The sequence below is a fragment of the Ruditapes philippinarum genome, unplaced genomic scaffold, assembly GCF_026571515.1.
Source record: "Ruditapes philippinarum isolate M1 unplaced genomic scaffold, ASM2657151v2 ctg2249_1_1_1_1, whole genome shotgun sequence".
NCBI lineage: Eukaryota > Metazoa > Mollusca > Bivalvia > Venerida > Veneridae > Ruditapes > Ruditapes philippinarum.
The window spans coordinates 17,132-40,895 of NW_026854370.1; the positions used below are offsets into that span (position 1 = coordinate 17,132).

At 32.2% G+C, this 23,764-nt stretch overlaps 1 protein-coding gene across 1 annotated transcript; it reads left to right on the forward strand.

Moving 5' to 3' along the window:
- Window positions 1–1,143: 1,143 nt before the first annotated feature.
- On the forward strand, window positions 1,144–21,404 carry LOC132739995 (sorting nexin-19-like). The gene is made up of 11 exons (XM_060727846.1): window positions 1,144–2,282; window positions 5,941–6,073; window positions 6,862–6,962; window positions 8,284–8,409; window positions 11,864–12,049; window positions 13,043–13,139; window positions 14,379–14,504; window positions 15,694–15,841; window positions 17,867–18,051; window positions 19,490–19,577; window positions 20,767–21,404. The coding sequence occupies exons 1-11, from the start codon at window positions 1,188–1,190 to the stop codon at window positions 20,870–20,872; spliced, it is 2,391 nt and encodes a 796-aa protein (XP_060583829.1). The 5' UTR covers window positions 1,144–1,187; the 3' UTR covers window positions 20,873–21,404.
- The last annotated feature ends 2,360 nt before the right edge of the window (window positions 21,405–23,764 follow it).

Sequence of the window (23,764 nt, forward strand, 5' to 3'; positions counted from 1 at the left end):
GGACTGTTATATATGCATGCATATATCATGTTTAATAACAATTTCCTACACTCATGAATTGATTCGAATAATATTGAGAACGAATAGTCTTTCATTTTGAAGGGCAAGTCACATGATCAGACTAAATTCAAAATGGCGGATGCTGGAAAAAAATAAATTAGGAAATAGCGAATATTTCAGATTTTTAGTGTTTTAGACGGATTTGTAGAATGATTTTAACTGAAAATGGTTTTAAATTTATTTCATCTTCTTAAAGATGTGTTTGCACACCACAGAAAATTCACGCAGTTTCAGAAAGTTATTATTTGTTCGATTTTTGTGGGCGTTATTCTAAGCTTAACAAGAAGTTTTTTGGTTTTTTTTCGTGTAAATCAAAGGGCACTGTAAAATTTTAATTTCCCCCTCTTTTTACAGTTTTTCCCAAATATATTTTAAAGGGGCAAAACAAAAATTTCCCCATCAAAATTTATCCTGTATTTTTTCTTAAAAAAAAGTTATTTTTTTAAAAAATTTTTAACAAAAATCTGAAAGAAATAACAATGAGGAAAAGCACAAAAAATTTATTAAAACGAAAAAAGAGGGTTTTAAAAAATGTGAATTTTAAAGATTTTATTGAGGGAAAAAAAGGATTAAAAATGCCCTACCAAAAACCCCCATTGGAAATTTTTATCTCGAAAGGGTAAAGAATTTTCGACCGTGGGAAAATTTTTTTTCAAATACAAAAAATAATTGTTTTTATTTTAAAAAGGGGTTTTATTTGAAATTTGGGGACAAAAAATTTTTTTTTAGTAAAAGAGAAAACATTTTACTGAAAAAAAATAAATATATTTTGCCAATTTCCCGTTAATTTTTTTAAAAAAATAGGTTTTTAAATTTGGGGCAAATAAAAAACAGTTTTTTTGAAAAAATTTATATTGTTTTTTAAATTTTAAAAATATTGTGCGTTTGTTAAAGAGGCAGAGGTTATGCTTTAAGGTGCCCAAAAAAAAAGCCCGGGGGGCGAAGAAGTTTTTGTGAAAAAATTTTAACACTGTTTTGGTAGTATCGGTTTATTTTCCCCCTTCAAAAAAATTTTAGTTTTATTTAAAAATGTGGAAGAAAAGCTATGGGGTATAAAAAAGAATTTCATTTTTGCCCCGGGGAAAAGTGCTGAAGCAGAGCATGCTTATCAGAAATCAATAATTGAAATGTTGTTGGTTCATTTGTTGAGAGAAGATATGCATGATTCCAAAGCACTTTTTTGTGCCTTGAAAGAGATATTAACTTGCAATGTGCTTCAAAAGGTGATGGATCTTTTAAGTGATACAACATTCCTTCATGAAAGAATAATAAAAATTACTTCAGACGAGGAGATTTGTGCAAGCATAGAAAGTATTCCTTTAATTACTGTTTCAGAAAGTGAAACCAAGAAAGTGCAATCAATTTTAAGTCAAAGAATAGTCTCAAATTCTATTGCTGAGTCTGAACACATCCCTGATGTTATATCAGATAAGCAAGACGATGGAACAAGTGATAAAGTTAAAGATGATTCTTTTAGTGTAAAATGGAAGGAGGACATTGAGCTTCATTCGGTTTCAGAGGGATTGTGCAATGAATGTAACAGACTTTGTTCAGCTGACAAAGACCGTATCCCACCAAGACCACATTCATGCTCTCTTGGTAGAACTCCAGTTTTCTTTGACATTAGTGAGGACCCAGAACGTCTTTCCTTACAGTCTTTCAATTCTGTATCCAGTACTTCATCAAAGGATAGTGCTACTTTTGCCTCCAGTGAAAAACATGAAAGTGATGTGGACATGCAACAGTCTATCCCTAATGAATTGCATGAACCATCTTTGATTCAGAAAGATGAAAATTCTGCTTTGAAACCAGAAAATTCTAGTTCTCTCAAAGGTTCTAACCTTAGCAAAAAAGACAGTACATCATCTTCAGAACTACCTGTTAATGACAATGTCCTAGAATCTCCCAGTGGCTTAGACAATAAATCATCATCTAACATATTCCCATCATTAAAAATTCCCCTTTTTCCATCTTTCCCGTTTAAGAGGCCAAGTTTTAAAAGTTTGTCTCCTACTCTAGAATCAGCAGTATCATCAGATATGAAAAATAAGAGTAAAAATGACATTAAAAGATCTCATTCACAAGGTGATTTAACCCCAGTGTCAGATGACATGCAATGGCCAGTACAAAGGCCATCTGTATTTCAGGACGTCAGAATAACATCTACAGAAAAGGCGAAGGAGGTTGGCAGCTTTGGTGAATACACATTGTACAATGTTGAGGTGAGGTGATCTTATTTATAATATTTTTAAAAAAATCCTTTGGCATCTTTGAAAAAAGTCAGACATATGTTTATAAATATATCTTGAGCTATAATTCTATATTTATAGAAAAATCACGCGAAAAATCTGCAGGCCTCAGCCGGAACTTGAACCAGTGGTCTCTGGATTGCCGGTCCAATATGTTAACCACTACACCACAGCGGCCGCTGCCTTTTCTTCATGCTAATTGACCTTATGTATTTAAGTTATTTTTAACTTTATTGTGATGTTTTGAGGGCTGAGCTGTATTATTATAGCAGTAGGCTGACTCAGTCACATACACAGTTTTTTCTTATTATACATATAAATAACATTAATTAATTTTATAAGGGCACTACTGCCTATGAATGAATATAAATGAAAGAAAGAAAGTCATTAACAGGAAATTATACACAGAAAAATCGAGTACCACAGGCGGGACCTGAACCATGTGTCTCTGGATATATATATACCTGTATATATATATAATATGTTATTTTGGTTTTGGAGTAATTTATGTAAATATATTACCTGCCAAGATTTTATATCATCCGAGCCCATATCCACATATGTCACTCCAAAATTTAAAACAATAATTTTATTACCCTTCCCCTGTGGAGTAAGATGATTTAAAAATAAATCAATGCTGTTTGAAATTAAACGTCGAAATAAGATGATCCCCTTCATCGCAAAATGACGTCACCGGAGCGCAACATTGAACCATACGCGCATCGTCACAGTGCATATTCTTACAACGTGGGGTACCCAAAGGGAATATTTGATGTATATATTACCTGTCAGGCTTGGTAATATCAATTTCTATTGGCGGTTCAAATTATATCCAATCAAAAAGGGGGGAAAATCTGGAAGGGTAATAAACATTCATACAGAAGAAGAAACAAGAAGTTTAGCAAAAAGAAAATATTATTTAGACAAATGATATCGTATCTGTAGCATAGCTCACAAAATGTTTGAGGAAATAATACACCAATTCTCTACCTTGAGCCAGTGAGTCATTTAGTAGCTATGATTCCATTTGCTTCATGCCAATTGTGTAGCTGTCAATTATTTGGGAGACAGATTCAAAATTTTAATTTAAAAAAAGAAAAACAAACACACTTTTCTAGACAAAACTAAAAGTTTAAATTTCATGACAGAATAATGATAACTTCAACAATCCTGCCAAAGTTCAAATAAATCTGTTTAATAGATAGCTTCATAATCAATTTAAACCTTTCAGGGTAGTAAAAAAAAATCATTTTCAACATCGGCCCTGTGTCAGTCTAATATAATTCATTTTAGTATGAGGCCCTGTACCAGTCTAATATAATTTATTTCTGTATAAGGCCCTGTATCAGTCTAATATAATTTATTTCAGTATGAGGCCCTGTATCAGTCTGATATAATTCATTTCAGTATGAGGCCCTGTATCAGTCTGATATAATTTATTTCAGTATGAGGCCCTGTATCAGTCTGATATATAATATGAGGCCCTGTACAAGTCTGATATAATTTATTTCAGTATGAGGCCCTGTATCAGTCTAATATAATTTATTTCAGTTTGAGTCCCTGTACCAGTCTAAAATAATTCATTTCAGTATGAGTCCCTGTACCAGTCAAATATAATTTATTTCAGTATGAGGCCCTGTATCAGTCTGATATATAATATGAGGCCCTGTACAAGTCTGATATAATTTATTTCAGTATGAGGCCCTGTACCAGTCTGATATAATTTATTTCAGTACGAGGCCCTGTATCAGTCTGATATATAATTTATTTCAATATGAGGCCCTGTACCAGTCTGATATAATTTATTTCAGTATGAGGCCCTGTACCAGTCTGATATAATTTATTTCAGTACGAGGCCCTGTATCAGTCTGATATAATTTATTTCAGTATGAGGCCCTGTACCAGTCTGATATAATTTATTTCAGTATGAGGCCCTGTATCAGTCTGATATATAATTTATTTCAGTATGAGGCCCTGTATCAGTCTGATATATAATTTATTTCAGTATGAGGCCCTGTATCAGTCTAATATAATTTATTTCAGTTTGAGTCCCTGTACCAGTCTAAAATAATTCATTTCAGTATGAGTCCCTGTACCAGTCAAATATAATTTATTTCAGTATAAGGCCCTGTACCAGTCTAATATAATTTATTTCAGTATGAGGCCCTGTATCAGTCTAATATAATTTATTTCAGTATGAGGCCCTGTATCAGTCTGATATATAATTTGTTTCAGTATGAGGCCCTGTACCAGTCTGATACATAATTTATTTCAATATGAGGCCCTGTACCAGTCTGATATAATTTGTTTCAGTATGAGGCCCTGTACCAGTCTGATATAATTTATTTCAGTATGAGGCCCTGTACCAGTCTGATATAATTTATTTCAGTACGAGGCCCTGTATCAGTCTGATATATAATTTATTTCAGTATGAGGCCCTCTATCAGTCTGATATAATTCATTTCAGTATGAGGCCCTGTACCAGTCTGATATAATTTATTTCAGTACGAGGCCCTGTATCAGTCTGATATATAATTTATTTCAGTATGAGGCCCTGTATCAGTCTGATATAATTTATTTCAGTATGAGGCCCTGTACCAGTCTGATATAATTTATTTCAGTATGAGGCCCTGTACCAGTCTGATATAATTTATTTCAGTACGAGGCCCTGTATCAGTCTGATATATAATTTATTTCAGTATGAGGCCCTCTATCAGTCTGATATAATTTATTTCAGTATGAGGCCCTGTACCAGTCTGATATAATTTATTTCAGTATGAGGCCCTGTATCAGTCTGATATATAATTTATTTCAGTACGAGGCCTTGTATCAGTCTGATATATAATTTATTTCAGTATGAGGCCCTGTATCAGTCTGATATATAATTTATTTCAGTACGAGGCCCTGTATCAGTCTGATATATAATTTATTTCAGTATGAGGCCCTGTATCAGTCTGATATATAATTTATTTCAGTACGAGGCCCTGTATCAGTCTGATATATAATTTATTTCAATATGAGGCCCTGTATCACTCTGATATAATTTATTTCAGTATGAGGCCTGTATCAGTCTGATATAATTTATTTCAGTATGAGGCCCTGTATCAGTCTGATATAATTTATTTCAGTATGAGGCCCTGTATCAGTCTGATATAATTTATTTCAGTATGAGGCCCTTTACCAGTCTGATACATAATTTATATCAATATGAGGCCCTGTACCAGTCTGATATAATTTATTTCAGTATAAGGCCCTGTATCAGTCTAATATAATTTGTTTGAGTATGAGGCCCTGTATCACTCTGATATATAATTATTTCAGTATGAGGCCCTGTATCAGTCTGATATATTATTTATTTCAGTACGAGGCCCTGTATCAGTCTGATATATAATTTATTTCAATATGAGGCCCTGTATCACTCTGATATATAATTATTTCAGTATGAGGCCTGTACCAGTCTGATATAATTTGTTTGAGTATGAGGCCCTGTATCACTCTGATATATAATTATTTCAGTATGAGGCCTGTACCAGTCTGATATAATTTGTTTGAGTATGAGGCCCTGTATCACTCTGATATATAATTTATTTCAGTATGAGGCCTTGTACCAGTCTAATATAATTTATTTCAGTATGAGGCCCTGTACCAGTCTGATGTTGGAGAATTGGTATATAAGTCTGGTACTGTAAAGAGAAGATTCAAAGAGTTTATAAATCTACAGTCAAGGCTTGAAGATAATCCAGTCTATAAGAAAAGCATGAAAGGTATTATACAATAAAATAAAATCTTTGCCTGTTACATATGTACATTTATAATAGCATGATAGGTTACAGGTACATGTATTATAACTTGTATTATTATAACTTGAAGACGTTTGAGGGACTTTTCATAAAGACATATAGGCAAAATTAAAACTGTTTAATAGAATTTCTTTTAACTTGGCATGTTAACTGTTAGAATATGATAACAGAAACATTTTAAGTGAAAAAAAAATTTGGGTCACCGTTCTCGTTTTAATTTTGCCGATTATAATGTCTATATGAAAACTCCCGAAAACACCTTAACATTATTGTTTGCTTTTACTTATTGATTTTAGAACAGAGAATTTATTTTTTGTGTGTATATTGTTTCATTTTTAGATGGTTTTTTTTGTGAAATATTCATTTCCATGATATACATAATTAAAGGGTTAATGATTTACATGTACCTAGTAAATAATTATATAAGTAATTTGGTTATTAAATTACATAGATAAAGAAATTTTATGTGTGGTTGTCAGGACCGGTACTATTTTTCTGGGAGAAAGGGGGGGGGGGTATGTTACATTTTACATACACATGTATTTTTTACTAATATCTTAATATTAATTGCACATGTAGGTGAAATGTAATAGAAAAATAACACCATCATGGTAAATTTTGTAGGAATTGTGAAATTATCAATGAAATATCTTGGAATTTTAAAATTTATTTTTACAATTTTAAAAATTTGCTTGAAGACTCTTTAAATATTTGATATATAATTACGTCACACAGTTTGATATATTTTTTAGATGTGAAGGGACCGAAGAAAATTCTCCCGTCTTTGCCATTTGGAAACATGGGGAAGGATACTGTAGATAGCCGCAAAGAATTGTTAGAAACTTTCTTGACTGTAAGTTTATTTCTTTCTGTTCTTGACTGACCCCTTGTAGGAATTGAAGGCCTTTTTGTCAGCACTTGAATAAATTGTTTGTTTGTTTGATTGGGTTTTACGTCACACCGACACAGTATAGGTCATTTGGCTACCTTCCAACTTTACTGGTGGAGGAATACCTCAGGTGCCCATCCGTGCATTATCTCAGGCACGAACCTGAGAATAGCCACTGACATTCTGTAAATTAACTGGATAGCTTCCTCACATGAAAGAACCCAAAGTCCCTGTTGGGATTCGAACCCACAGTGGTGAGGGGCAAGTATTTGAATAAATAGAGGATATTGAATGAGTGTAAGTTCAATACTGAATATATTGGACAAGTTGCTAAAAATTATAATATGCAAGTATCGTGTGTTCAAGCCCTAATTGGGTCACAACCATGTTTCTTCATTTGGCACCAGTACTGGCTGGTTCCAGGAAGCGGACTCAAAAGTAATTATTAAAATATAAGTTCAAAGAACTTGTTCTGCAATCAAGCTCAAAAAATATATACCAAACATTATATACTGAATTTTATGTTTTGTTGTTTAATAAGTGCACAAAAGTCATGAGCATTGTTATATTCCTGTAATTTGATATGTTGCTTGCACGTCTCATGCTTGAATGGTCGACATAAAATAGGCTTTTACATGATTACATTTAGATGATAGAAGTAATGTATATAGAAGTCACATAGATTTTAATCAGATTGCTGCTTTAATGAATAATAGAGTTTACTAGGCAAGTTCAGTGTATAAAATCAATACAGTGAAAGGCTTGATGAATACAATCATTGTGTGATAGTCTGCCACATAAAATCAGACAGTATATTCAGTCTACTTATCCATTTTCTAATGCAGGTTTTTTTCCCCCATTTTATAACAGAGGCCTATAAATTGTAGGAAATTGTAGGCCTATTCCCAATAGAATAAATTCATGCAGTTTCCCAAAAATTCAGACTTATACTAGTTTTTTATAACTTTCCCACATCAGCAATTTTATCAGTAATAATGTTTTTGTTTGTTTTGGGTTTTACGTCGTCAAATCGACACAGTATAGGTCATATCGCGACATTCCAGCTTTACTGGTGGAGGAAGACCTCAGGTGCCCTTCCATGCATTATTTCAGGCACAAACAGGCACCTGAGTAGAACCACTGACATTCCGTAACCTAGCTGGAAAGCTTTATCACATGAAAGAATCCACCAAAGTCCCTGTCGGGATTCCAACCCACAGCAGTGAGGGGCAAGTAATAATGTAATTCTTTCCAAAATCAAAGAGCTTACTTTATTTGTTTTCAGTCACTGGTTGGAAAAGAAGATATATGTAATGGAGAGGAATTAAAACAGTTTCTTGGCTACTGCGGGGATGGCCATATAGCATTTGTTAGAAAAGTTCCTGAGAATACCGGACCTAGAATAGATCAGGTTTGACACATGTGATTTATGCAAGTTCAATTATTCTATTCCCTGATGATCCGTCTGTCTGTCTTTTTTTCCATCACATCCATACCTACATGTAAGATTTTGCCCAATTTTCATGGATTGTAATGAATATTAGCATGAGTGTTCATTGTAAAAAGAATAATAATATCTGTCATATGTTGTGGTTCGGACCGGAATATCTGTCCCTCGGGGACCCACTCATTGGGCAGGTTCCCGAGGGACAGATATTCAGATATGATCTGCAAACATATGTCATATATTTTTTCTGGCATATTCTGCCATATTTCATATTTATGATTATAATGGTTTAATAATGGTTTGTAGATATTTGTTCATGGAAATAAATGTCATTTCATCCATAACTATTTTCTTACTATAGCTTATGAATTTACAAATAACTACTTAAATAAGAACGGCGAAATGAGGTCATCCTAAGCAGTTCATTGATAAAATGCTCTAAAATGACTTTGCTGTATGGCACGCGACTCATTTAGCACTCCCCATGCAAGATAAAATTTCGGCTATGTAAGAAAAATGATGCTTATAAAAAATTAAAATCTGATATTGCATATTTGAGTTATGGCCCTTAGTAATGTTAAAATGGTGCATATTTGAGTCCAAATTTACATAAAACTTAGAACCTGTAGTGAAACGCTTGCCTGATCTAATAAGATTCAATGAATTTGATAAATTGAACATAAATTAACATGCCTTCATTACACTTGAATCCTAAAGTTGTAATTACTAAATGAATGACCCTATAGCAATAGACTTTATAATTTTCATAAGTATAGCTTATATGTTATTTACAGAGTTTTAAGAAATAAATTTTCGAGTGAACAAAGTAAAGCGAGAAAATTAGTTTCTTAAAACACTGTATATAAACCTTATAATAACCGACTTACAATTAGCCCTATGTAAATAGGCAGAGACCATTAAATCCGCTCATGTAACATAAAAATTTAATAAATACAGTTGAGTTACAGCACTGTATGGTAAATATTTTGGCAAAATTTAAACAAAATAGAGCGATTTCATTGGCAGAAAAACGTTGGCGTACTGTTATAATTTTTAAACATTATATAACATATTTTGATAATACTATTTAAACATCAGAAGACATATTTCTATAATATTATTTAAAAGTCATATAACATATTTCTATAATAATATTTAAATGTCATATAACATATTTCTATAATAATGTTTGCTTGACATGGGCTTTGTTTTACAAGAAGTATATAAACCAAATAAATTTTCACTTGTAATCAGAGGTACATATGCATAATACTAACATTTAGATTCAGTGACAAGTGCAATAATGTACATGTATCATATGCCTAGGATATAAAATCTATGAATATGCACAATATGCTAAAATTCAATTGGCCACTTTATAAAATATGAACAACTTTATAAAATATGGACCACTAAAATAAGAAATTTTGCGAGCAACCTATTCAATAAATTTTAAGTATGGCTATTTTAGTATTTATTATGTAATTAATTAATTAATAAAAAGAAAATATGTATTCACTTTGAAATACATAATTTCAAATTGCACTTTGCAATTGGGTATAAAGAAATCCGAAGGTAAAAAAAAAAGTTGAGAAAATCTAAATTTTAATGATTTTATCTCTATAGATTTAGATCTTCATTTCTGTTTACTGTCTCCCCCTGCTTCTTCTCCCCTCGAGAACCGCTAGGAGCTCCCTGGGAGCACGATTCCTGGATATCGGAAGTATTGATATCAGAAGCCAACTAAGAAAGCCAGATTCTAAAAAAAAAGTTGTTCTCACCGAACGGTTCGAGCCACATGCAGGTTGGATTGCACCTCTCAGAGAACTCGAAAAAAGGCAACAAGTAGGCGATTGCCGAACTTTGTGTTTGAGCAAGAGAAGCACCAATCTCATTATAGTACATCCCTTTATTTGATGGGGTATTTTGTGCCCCATGTTTTGCCTTTAATGCGGCTGAAAATGTGATTGTTGCTCGTCCGTTGATTGATTTGAGCAACGCAAGAAAAGTCGTTGATGGGCACACTCACTCAAAAGAACACATGAATTCCATCACAAGAGCCGACCACTTTGTACGCATCTGGAAGGAAGAGCAAAATGTGGTCGAGTTCGGATCAACGGCCTAAGGGCAGAAAGTACAAAAGAACAGGGAGGCGTTAGCAGCCATCATTGAGGCCATAATTCTTTGTGGGCAACAAAATATATCTATGAGTAATAAAGACTGTTACTATTTCATCACCGCCTGAGGAGACTTATGGAGTGGTCGAAACAGCTTCAATGATCATTAGACCATTTAATATCTCGTTGTATCTAGTTATTTCCCTACTTTCTTACGATGGAATAGAAGTGTTCTCAGAGTATATTTTTTCTTGTTATTTGGAAATAATACATACACTTGGATAAATAAGACTGAAGGCTTAAGAGAAAAGCCATTCTTACCAAACTGATTTGATGAGAAATGCTAAAGAAACTTGTTATCTGGTTAAATGTTTTTTACAATTGAACGGTTAGTCATACATAAACCAATTTCATGATTTGCATCCTTAATCAACTTTCACATGGAAAATTTTTGTGTATGTTTATATGCACGTGTAAAATAAGAAAACTACAAGGCGTACACTGCCTTTTTTCTTCACAAATCTGTTCGAAGTTATAATGAAATAAGTTAAAAAGTAAAACGAGCAGCTATATGTTTATCAATTTATGGGGAAAAAATGACTTGAAAATGCTTCATGCTTTACGTGCAAAAGGTGCTTCAAGACATGCCACAGCCCGCCAATTGACATCTAATTTTTCAAAATTTTCCGGGGGAGACCCCCCAAAAACCCACCAGCGGGTGGGGGACACCCCCTCCCGCACGCTTCCCCTCTCGGCACTTCGTGCCTCACTTTGCGTATAAATCTTCAAGCTCTAGCTACACTCCTGGTTATAGATGTATAATATGTTTTATCAAATACTAAATAGTCACATGATCATAATAAAAAGAGGATATTGAATGAGTATAGTTTAATACTAAATTTATTGAACGAGTTGAATAAAATCATATTATATGAGCCTCTGGCGAGCATAATACTGTTTTATTTAACTCGTTCAATAAATTTAGTATTGAATCTACATGAATATAATATTCTATTTATCACATATGTGTACAGTAAACTGTTAAAATTAGTAATTTTTCAATGACGCGCCCATAGTGTAAAGCTAACATTAGCGTGCTTTAACGCTATGTTTCTATATAGCGCAAATGACGTCACGTCAAAGTGTTGTTACACTTGTGTAATATCCTTTATATTAAATGGCTTTATAACACTTCTGCACCATGGTTTATTTGATAATGATAAATACATTGTCTGTGTGACTTAGAGGCAAACACCAAATTAAAACATAAAATAATGAAAGTGAGTGGATTTTATTTTCAGCGTTTAGTGAAGACAATGTCTGGAGTGTTTGACAAGATAGTCGAAGGCCTGCCAAGTCTACCTCAACAGTTACCAAGGATTATCCCCCCTATAAATCAGCGTGATGAGAAGGATGATACCCCAGGTGACAAGCCTACAGAGGACACTGATGATATAGATCTGGATTATGAAGAAGATATTAACAAGGTACCAGGATATTCATGTCAGTCACAAAGAAATATAATTGTTATGATGATGACTCATTCTAAAAGACAAAACATTACAGCAATAATGAGGCTTATTTTATATTACAAGTTTTTGACGGGGTAAACGTGAGCATATATATAACCTGAATAAGATAAATATTACCCAAGGCGCTATTGGAGGGTTATAATTATGTCAGCAAGGCTAAATTCTCCTATATATCCTATCAGCAACTTATATAACAAAGTTGTAATTATGTTATGTTATTGATAACAAGTTAAAAAAAAAAAACTAGCAAGTTTTTTTAAAGAAGGGGGGAAAAGAAAAAGCACTCGTAAATAGGATGATGTCAGACGTTCAATGACCATGCGCAAGCTGTGCAGTAAAAAGTAATTCAAGAATAAAGTCATCATAGCGGTGTTACTGTTGACTGTCTTTTTGAAGTAATGATATTTGTCTCAAGAAATATGCCATAAAAAACAAAATGCATAAATAAAATTTATACACACGTAGTTCAAGGAATTTATTTGCATCATTATTAAGTCTTGTACATGTATAAGAAAACACATTTCAAATTATTTTTGGAATACATGTGTAACAATATCCAGAACTTAGATACATGTTTATGGCAGATCATGACCCTCAGATAAAAGAATGCCCCACTTTTGGTCACTTTGTTTATGTAGACTTATTTAGTAAACATATTTTAAACATTTTCTTCTCCTAAACTGTATTGCCTAAACTATTCAATAATTTTGTCAGAGTTATGGCCCTTTAATGATTTTTCTTTTTTGATACCACTTATGCAGTTTGAATGATTCTACACAGGAGTGCTTGGATATCCCAAGTTCTGGTTGAATGATTTTTGGGTGAGTTATGGCCCTTGAATGGAAAAGTCGAGAACTGAGTTTGCAGGTCTCTACTATATATGAAACAGTGAAATATAGTTTTGTATTTCACTTTCTATGAACATTGAAATATAATTTTATATTACAGATGTCCACACATAAGGTTGAAAATGTGTTTGAGAAATTTATTGAACAAGAATCAAATACTCTACAAGATGAAACAGGTGGCTTGGATACAACCCTAGGTTTGTATTATATTGTGAGAACTAGGATAAGTTTGGTTAATAACATAGGGGGAAATAAGCCTAGTAGGCTAATAGAACTTTTTAAGAATATAATCAATGGCAAATGCTTTTGATTTTGAGGTTATGCCACAAAGGACAGGTTAAGGTCACAGTGTCACCTGTGTTAAATCCTTGTCTTCTCAAAAAGTTGAGCCCCTATACAACTTTTTAAGGTTGTTGACTTCAAATTACCAGCCTTACATTTATATTGTGTATTACTAACAAAAGTACTCGGATAATCACGAATCAAAATGAAAAATCGAGTACGAATATTCGTCAGTCCAGAGATCGTGGATTGTAATTTTATTTGTTTATTATACATTCGCTGTTTTTTACACTTTAAATGTAAAAAAAAATCAATTTGCGTATGAATTATGCAACGATTACCTAAATACAATTTGCTCTTTAAAGACAGGAAGTAAACAAACATGCACCATGATGCTAAGCTAGGAAGTCATTAGTTTCGAAAAAGGAATCACTTTATCTTTATTGAGCACTTGTTTTTAAATGAAAATAAATAGATATTTTTAGTTGCTATGTATAGATCTATAATGAAGTGACATGTATTGAAGACTGTTTTATTTTTAGGAAAAACGCAAGTTAATACGTCAGTGTGACATTATAGTACATGTATTGGCTGAAAAAGAGTCGCACCAATATAAAAATCCCACCAGCAAAATTTACTTCCAATTTTTGGAAATACTTGTCTTTTCATGTGATTAGACAAGTTTGTTGTACCACCTCTATATAAGTCAATTTGCCATGGCATGTTTTACAAACTGCTTTTTCCTCATTTTCATTGAAAGTAAATTTTGCTGGTGGAATTTTATATTGGGGCGACTCTTTTTCAACCTAGTTTATATTTGCATTGCATATAATATGTTTAATGAATAATTAAATTAATGTTTAGTATTGTTTTAAGAAAAATTAACATGTTTTCAAAACTAATGTTCATGTTTTTATGGGTGTCTTGATAACCAAAAGATTCGTGGTTCGATTTGTGAATCGCATGTGCTGAATTGTGGATCAGATCGGATCGTCACTTACCGGACGATCCACACCCCTAATTTTGATTATCCTAAAAATGGAAGCTTGTCCCCAATTAAGCAGAATAAAGGTAGAATTTCATATTATTAACACTAAATGATGTTAATATCATATGTATATAACTATTATTTCCTTCTTTTTCATATCAACCAGGAACCAGTGTGATTACATGGCAAGATGAGCAGGGAAACAACTCGAGTCACATGACCCACTCTCCACATAAAATAGATGCTACTAGTCATGTTGCACATTCAGCTAAAAATACCCCTCACTCTAGTGGTAGGTATTCCTTTGTTTTATCTGTAAGCTGAATTAAGGTGACTGAGTTATGGCCCTTGAATAAAAAAAGCGTTTTTGGCTGTTAATGATTTTTGTGTCCTCTGCTTTTCAGTAGTTAAAACATGCTACAAAGTACATGTAGCTGTGACATATACGGGAACCAACTGGTCAATCACCCCTCTATATAACTGCTAAATATGCTGTCATCATACAATTTATGTGATCACTGATTGTTATTTATCATTTACAATTGTTTCAAATGGAATATCATCTGATCTACTTTGGGCAAGGTTGATAGAACTGTCCTAGATTATAAACAGATTGAAACTTCATAACATATGGCTGGAGTATTCTAGAAATCTAAGTCAGAAGGGTTAAAAATAGATTTTGAAAATGAAATTTTTAAAGAAGATCTTTTTAGAACAAGGTCACAAGATCTGAAAATAGACTTGAGCATTGAAATTTTTAAAACTTATCACATATATTACTTATTACCAGAGCTTTGATGTTTGGTGAGTAATCTCACCTACTAAATAGTATATGACAGGTCTTTGATAAATTTGTATCATTATTTTAAAAAAAAAAAAAAAAAAAAAAAAAAAAAAACAGCAAAAGGTTGTCTTAAAAAGTTTCAGTTAATTCCAACTTATTTCTTTTGTGTCTGTTGGATTTGTCATAAAAACTAAGATGAATATTAGATAAAATATTTGTTGGTTACAGTACATAGAAAAAAAGGAAATTCTGGAAAAGGGGAGATCACTTGAAGACAACTTAAGCAAAACAAAATCTTTGTCATGGTGATAGAATAACTATATTTATCACACACCCATGCCGATTTTACGACTACATAAATATGGTATTGCACGGCCATGCATATAATATGTTGACATGACGTCATTAGCGTTATACAAACATAGTGTAAAAAAGCACTAAATGTTAAAGTTAATGTTAAAAAATGACTCTTATATCACTTTAAACGATCTTTATTTTGGGTATGTGATAAATAGAATATCAAATTCGTGTAAGTTCATTACTGAATATATTGCACTCGTTGAATAAAAAAATATGCTCGCCAGAGGCTCGCATAATATAATTTTATTCAACTTGTGCAATAAATTCAGTATTGAACTTACACTCATTCAATATCCTCTATGTATCTTATACGTCGTATTTTGTTAACTTGTTTCAGCTTTAAGTCACTTGAATGAGTTAGAGACACCCCTCAGTGATGCAGTATTAGGTATTCTCACAGAAGTTCTACAGCGACAAGACCACTGGATGTGTAGAGAAAATGTGAAACAGGCAGCTAGTGTTCTTATAGGGAAAGGTTTAAACAGGTAAAATGACAACCCTTATCATAGTTTGGTTTGCAACAATTTATATTTTGGATATTAAATTAATAAATGTTATAATCTATTATATTGTACAATAAGGAGTTCTGAATTAAGTCTTAGAGTACAGTGTTGATACTGTTATATATATGACATGTACACAGGAAGCTATGTTGTACGGTGTTGATACTGTTATATATGTGACATGTACACAGGTAGCCATATTGTACGGTGTTGATACTGTTATATATGTGACATATTCACATGTAGCCATAGTGTACAGTGATGATACTGTTATATATGTGACCTGTTCACAGGGAGCCATCTTGTACAGTGATGATACTGTTATATATGTGACCTGTACACAGGGAGCCATATTGTACAGTGATGATACTGTTATATATGTGACCTGTACACAGGGAGCCATCTTGTACAGTGATGATACTGTTATATATGTGACCTGTACACAGGGAGCCATCTTGTACAGTGATGATACTGTTATATATGTGACCTGTACACAGGGAGCCATATTGTACAGTGATGATACTGTTATATATGTGACCTGTACACAGGGAGCCATCTTGTACAGTGATGATACTGTTATATATGTGACCTGTACACAGGGAGCCATCTTGTACAGTGATGATACTGTTATATATGTGACCTGTACACAGGGAGCCATATTGTACAGTGATGATACTGTTATATATGCGACATGTACACAGGAAGACATAGTGTACAGTGTCGATACTGTAATATATGTGACATGTACACAGGAAGCCATATTGTACAGTGATGATACTGTTATATATGTGACCTGTACACAGGGAGCCATAGTGTACAGTGATGATACTGTTATATATGCAACATGTACACAGGTAGCCATAGTGTACAGTGATGATACTGTTATATATGTGATATGTACACATGACGCCAAAGTGTACAGTGATGATACTATTATATTTGTGACCTGTACACAGGAAACCATAGTTCAAACAGTGATGATACTGTTATATATGCAACATGTACACAGGAAGTCATAGTGTACAGTGATGATACTGTTATATATGTGACATGTACACAGGAAGCTATATTGTGTGGTGTTGATACTGTTATATATGTGACATGTACACAGGAAGCTATATTGTGTGGTGTTGATACTGTTATATATGTGACATGTACACAGGAAGCTATATTGTGTGGTGTTGATACTGTTATATATGTGACATGTACACAGGAAGCCATAGTGTACAGTGTTGATACTGTTATATATGTGACATGTACACAGGAAGCCATAGTGTACAGTGATGATACTGTTATATATGTATGTGACATGTATACAGGAAGCCATATTGTACAGTGTTGATACTGTTATATATGTGACATGTTTACAGGAGGCCATATTGTACAGTGTTGATACTGTTATATATGTGACATGTACACAGGAAGACATATTGTACAGTGTTGATACTGTTATATATGTGACATGTATACAGGAAGCCATATTGTACAGTGTTGATACTGTTATATATGCGACATGTACACAGGAAGACATATTGTACAGTGTTGATACTGTTATATATGTGACATGTATACAGGAAGCCATATTGTACAGTGTTGATACTGTTATATATGGGACATGTATACAGGAAGCCATATAGTACAGTGTTGATACTGTTATATACGGGACATGTATACAGGAAGCCATATTGTACAGTGATGATACTGTTATATATGTGACATGTATACAGGTAGCAATAGTGTACTGAGTTATAGGTGCGTCAATGAAATATGACTTTTTTTAACAGTTTATCATTCTTATTTTATATTTGTGATAAATAGAATATTATATTTGTGTAGATTCAATTCAAAATATATTGAACTTGTTGAATAAAACAATATTATGCTGGCCAGAGGCTCACTCACATAATATGATTTTATTTCAACTCATTCAATAAACTACACTTATACAATAACCCTATATACATGTATATATTCAAACTATAGCTTGGAATGTTTCTATATTTTCAGGTTTTTGGAAGAAAAAGTAGATTTTTTAACTTCTACGGAGATGAACATTTTCTACCTCAAGACACTTAGTGAGACTATTTGGCCAAATGGAAAACTGTCTACAGAGGAAAGTAGACATTATACAGATCTACAGAAAGAACAGCTTAAACAACAAGCCACCAGGTGTCTGGCTGAATTTTTACCAGGTATAACATGATGTCAGTTAGCCTATATACTAATCTACCTATAGATATTTGAGTGCTAGAGAATCGCAAAAGGAAGTCTTACGTTAGGATTAAATGTTGACTGATTGATAAGTACGAGGAATTGTTTCATTGATTAAGCCTCAATCTGACTAAAGGTCAGATCTACTTATTTTTTTTATGTAGATCTGATGACAACCGTATCTGTTTCGCTCTCCATGGTAGTTAAACAAACTGTTGATTTTTATTAGGAAAAAAATGTTTAAAGTAATTTTAACAATTTTACATAAGATAATAGAGTAAATTTTTAATGGGCAAGATTTTTTTGCCAGTTTACCTGTTGCCAGTTGGCTATATGGACAACGCCATGTTTGTTCTTGAAATCTTGAAAATTACCTATTCAGTATTGGTTTAATCCCAGGGTTAAAATTAGAAACCACATCGCTTTCAAAATTATGAAAGCTCACCGATGATTGGCTGTGTGAAAGGTCACTAGAAATGATTTCATATTTGGTCATGGTTTAGATCTAAAAGCTGAGCATTATTTAGAGCTAATTTTAATCAGATTGGATTAAACCTGGAATTGCCAAAAAAAAAAAAGTACATTGCAAAATATGTTTACATAGAGCTCATATATTTTCTAGATACATTGAACAATAAAGGTTACATAAAATTTTGAACAACAGTACTATGTAGTTCTTAAAGAATACCAGCGCCAACTTTAGATCACCCTGACATTACATACAAATTAAAGTCTAGAACTGGGTTAACATTCTGCACGTCATCACCAAGTGTGGTGGCGCAATTAAAAAATATGCATATGTACCCCTTTAGCACCTCTATAAGATTACAATGCCCAACCAGTGGCAAGGGTAAACAAACACACAAAGTAAGATTACGCTACACTGTGAATTAAGTAATCAAGGAAGGGATAAAGAATAACACTGTGAATGATAAGAGATTACAGATATATAAGTTGGTCTTATGCCTCACACTGTACACTCTTATTATAAAACAGTACCTTAACTATTCATATGTATATCAATAGTAACTTGCGATGTCTTCTGACCTGATGCTTTTGTCATCAAAACACTGAAGTTGTATAATCTTCAAACTGCTCGTGCCAGTTGTAAACAAATATATTTTTCCATGAATGAAAATGATAATTATGTTATTTAACTTGTATCAGAGTTTTCATGTGATTTGATGATACATTCTTATCAGTGATTTTCTGATTCCAACTCATATTTATTTAGACTGAGCATAAGAATCTATTTTAATGAAAGCTTTTTTTTGTATAACAATTATAATTACCCGCGACATTTGAGAAAAGGAAAGTCTTGCCACTGTTACATGCAATGTTTGTACTTTATTTGTAGGTTATTTAAAAGTTTTTACACAGTATACAAGTATGCTATGTTAAGCATATCATTTATTGCAGGTATACTTCAAATATTTGTTGGACATGAAGAATTTGACGAGGCTTTGAAAGATGTCATAGAGTCATTAAAGTATGAGAAACTTAACAGGTATTTCCGTAGCAACCATTTTTTTTTCTGTTTAACTATAATTGTATGACTGACTTGGTCATATTTGCCTGGCTTTCGCTTATGTTCTCAAAGTCAAAATCTCAGCTCAAATTTGAGATTTTTGTCAACTCAGAACCTAAGATTGAGATTTTTCTCAGTTTGGCTTTCACTAAAATTCTCAACTTAAGATTTGAGATTTTTCTCAGATATTTTAAGACAAGGGTTTGGCTGTCTCAGTGAAGCTAAATATTAATTCTAAGGTATATATATTCCTGTATGTTTGGTTATTGTAACAGATAAATATACATCAGCCTTGTTTAGGGGGGGGGGGGTTGTGGGGAGAGAAAGAATAAACAATTTAGACTGATTATTGTGAGGTAAATCATGCCCTCTGCTTAATGACGTCATCAAATCATGACATCACAATGTCGATGAAATTTAAATTTATCAAATTTTGATGCATTTTATTAAACGTTAGTGTAAGCCTGGCCATGTTAAATCAACAGTGAGAGCAGATGTTTGTATGTTTACTTGCACACATACTTGTTCACATTTTTATTGTCCCTTTGAAAGCAAATTGTATATGATATATAAAAACAGTCCTGCATATGGCAAAATTGATATCATCTGAATAGAAAGTGAATGTTTTTACCTAGTTGACTTCAAACCACTTGCCTCTCTTCTCTGTAGGTTCGAGCCACACTATTATCTTTAGATTCTTCATGAGAGAAAGCTAGCTAGCTAAAGGAACATCGGTGGTTCTACAAAGGTGCTTGCTTGTGCCTGAAATAATGCATGGAAGGGCACTTGAGGTCTTCTTCCACCAGTAAAGCTGGAAAGTCGCCATATGACCTATACTGTGTTGGTGTGATGTTAAATACAAAAAAAAAAAAGCGAATGTTTTTAAAGTTTTGTAAAATATTTCTAATTTTCTATTGGTTACTCATGTGTGAGATTTTTTTCAAAATATGAAAGTCATAGGCTGTTTCACCATAAAAATTTAAGGCATAAGCCATGATAAGTAATAGCTAGACAAAATTGATAAACTGTGCTGTTTTACAAGTTGTATGCTTGTTCTTCAACGAACCTTCCATCACTTGGTGAAATATATTATAGATTTCTGTAAATGAAGCTTTAATTCTGAGATACTAGTATTCAGTACTTGTAAGTTGGTTCATTTTATTTTCAGGCATTTTTGGTACACAGTATTTGATGTGATTTTAGAAGAACTATTTCCGGAGGTGAATACACAAGGGTTTCAGAGGAAATTGAGTGCAGCTGTTCAGTTCCAATAGGATTTGCATCTTGTATGCAGGGCATGAAATGTTCAGTGCAGTTTCTGTAGGATCTACATATGGTATGCAGGGCATGACATTTTCATTACAGTTCCAGTAGGATTTTGTATGCAGGGCACGAAATGTTCAGTGCAGTTTGTGTAGAATCTACATGTACATCTTGTATACAAGGCTTCAACTGTTCAGTTTTAAAAATAATTGATAATAATTATGTCTTTGTGTTAAAAGTTTTAGAGAGATTTTTATTTTAAAACTTGTTTATTATCCTCAAATTTGATATTTGAAAGTATTGTTAATTGCTTTACAAACTCTTTTAAATGTAAAATAAATATCTTTTGAGTACACACATAGATGATATGTTACATTTTAAACCCTACACACTTTAGGTAAAAGCAGTATGAATGCAAAGTGTTATTTCAAAACTGGTAGTTCTTTTGGAAGAAGAGCAGGAATTAACCACTATTAGAGACACATAATAATTTAAAATTATCATAATTTACATAAATGGACATTCTTAAAAAATTTGATTCTTAATGATATATAGAAAAAGTTGTTTTCAACTTATCATGATGTTTAACAAATTGTCAAAAATTAATGCAAAATATACATTGTATTTGAATTTGTTAGAGGGAGGTAATACAGTTAAGATGAGATACAGGCATCTGAATTATTGATATTTTCATGAACTTATATTGTTTATTAACAAACTTGTTGCATATAAGTTTTGCATTCTGTTAACAAAATTATAAAATCTTACACAGTGTTAATATTTTGTAAAATCACAAAAATGTTGAATGTATGTGCAGATATCATCATATTTATCTAGTGAATTATTGTTGGTATAAAGGTATACATTTTTGGTATAAGGTAGTTTATCAGCAGACATTTCATCAAATAAATAAAATAAAAAAATAGTTAATTAAAAATGATGAATTTTCATTTTCATACGAATCTAATTCATTCAACCATGTTTTGTTTGAAGTGCCATTGTTTAGCTGAATTTACAGTAATTTAATAATTATTTTTTAAAATAATTTTAAGCATGTTTCCTTTTATTATTTATGAAGGCTGATTTTGAAGTTTAAGATACTTTTTAGATATTTGAAACTATTTTTCTATTTCTGTCTGGTACTTGGAAATGGGTGATTTTATTTAACAGAAAATGATGTGTATATGCATATTTTTTTGTACTGGTTTTATGACTAAACTTAAATTATTTTGTTATCCCAACATTTTGTATTGCATATCCAAATACATTTTGTATTGCGTATCCAAATACATTTTGTATTGCGTATCCAAATACATTTTGTATTGCATATCCAAATACATTTTGTATTGCATATCCAAATACATTTTGTATTGCATATCCAAATACATTTTGTATTGCATATCCAAATACATTTCAGTCCATACATATGTATATACCATGAATTGCAATACATATCTACCCATATGTCATATAAAAATATCAACTAAATTAAACAGTTTCTCTAAATTAGTACACAAAATTACAGAATAGTCCTATTTGTTTACATGAATAAGATGTTGGAATAAATGTATAAAATATGTATAAAATCAACTGTTGCAAGAAAAATTGTGCAATTTGAATAATATTGTGTTTTTGTTGATATTTTGAAAGTTAAACTTTGAGTAATGTGTTGTTATAAAGGTAATGTTTTATAAAAAAGGTCAAGCTGTTTCTTGACCTTATATGTTGTGGCTGGACCATACAATAACTAAATATATATTGATTATTTAAAAATTGAACAGCATAATGTCATTACTTATTTAGAATATTCCAATGAATAATGGAACTATTATTGTTCTAGACACAATGCTTTACATGTTGCTTAGTTTCATTTATTAAATTTGTCAGTTATTATTATACACATGATGTAATGTTCATTAAATACAACAGTCGTGTAGGAAAGATTCCTGATTTTTAATCATTCATTTTACATTCAGAACTCCTAATATTGATATTTTTTTCTTTTAATGATAAAAAGGATTGGAATAAAAATGTATACTAGTGGTGCGTGGATGAAAGGTCTGCATTAAGATAAAATACATTCCAGCATTACTTTGACCAAATCAAACTACTACAATCACTTCCTTGCTATTTGACAAATATTAAAAATTAAATAAAGATTTGCGTCAACTTTGGACCAATGGTTTATGGCCACAGCTTCCCCTCCCCTATACACATCCCCTATAGAGGCAGTCATAAGGTAAACTTCTTGCTTAATGATATTTGCTTTGTTTGACATAACCTCTGATGATTTGGGGCCCAAACAAAACTATGGCATTTACAAGGTAGGGCAGGGATAAACTGAAGTTAAAACCTTATCCCATTTCCACACCCCCACAGTTCTTGAGTTTTGGGTTACATAAGCTGTACTACATCAACTTGTTAAGGTCACCTTTGTATTGATTACAGTTGTATTTGTATTAATTTGAAGGCAATCTATAATGGTACTTTATATATAAGGCAATTTTTAAGGTTGTTACCTAATCTATTTTTACAGCATTAGTATGTGTTGCGTTATATGTTGATGATGGCTAGAAAAAAAAACACATAAAATTAAAAATGTGCAAGTGTTACAGTTGACATTCCTTGCTGACTTTTAGTTTCTGTATTGTTTGCATAATAGATGTTTATTTAACTATTTTGTATGTATTGTGATTATTTATTTAAGATAGAAGTTGGGTAGCATTCATACGTGAAAATGAGAAATTCCAGGAGTTAAAACTGCTTTGTCTTAAGCATTTAATTTTTTCCAGATTTGTTTTTCATTGAGTCAAATTTTAAAGTTTTCAAAAAGCTTTGTTATAAAAAAACCAAGCATTATTTGTCTTATCATACGGTTTAAGAAGAATGCTAAACACAAACTG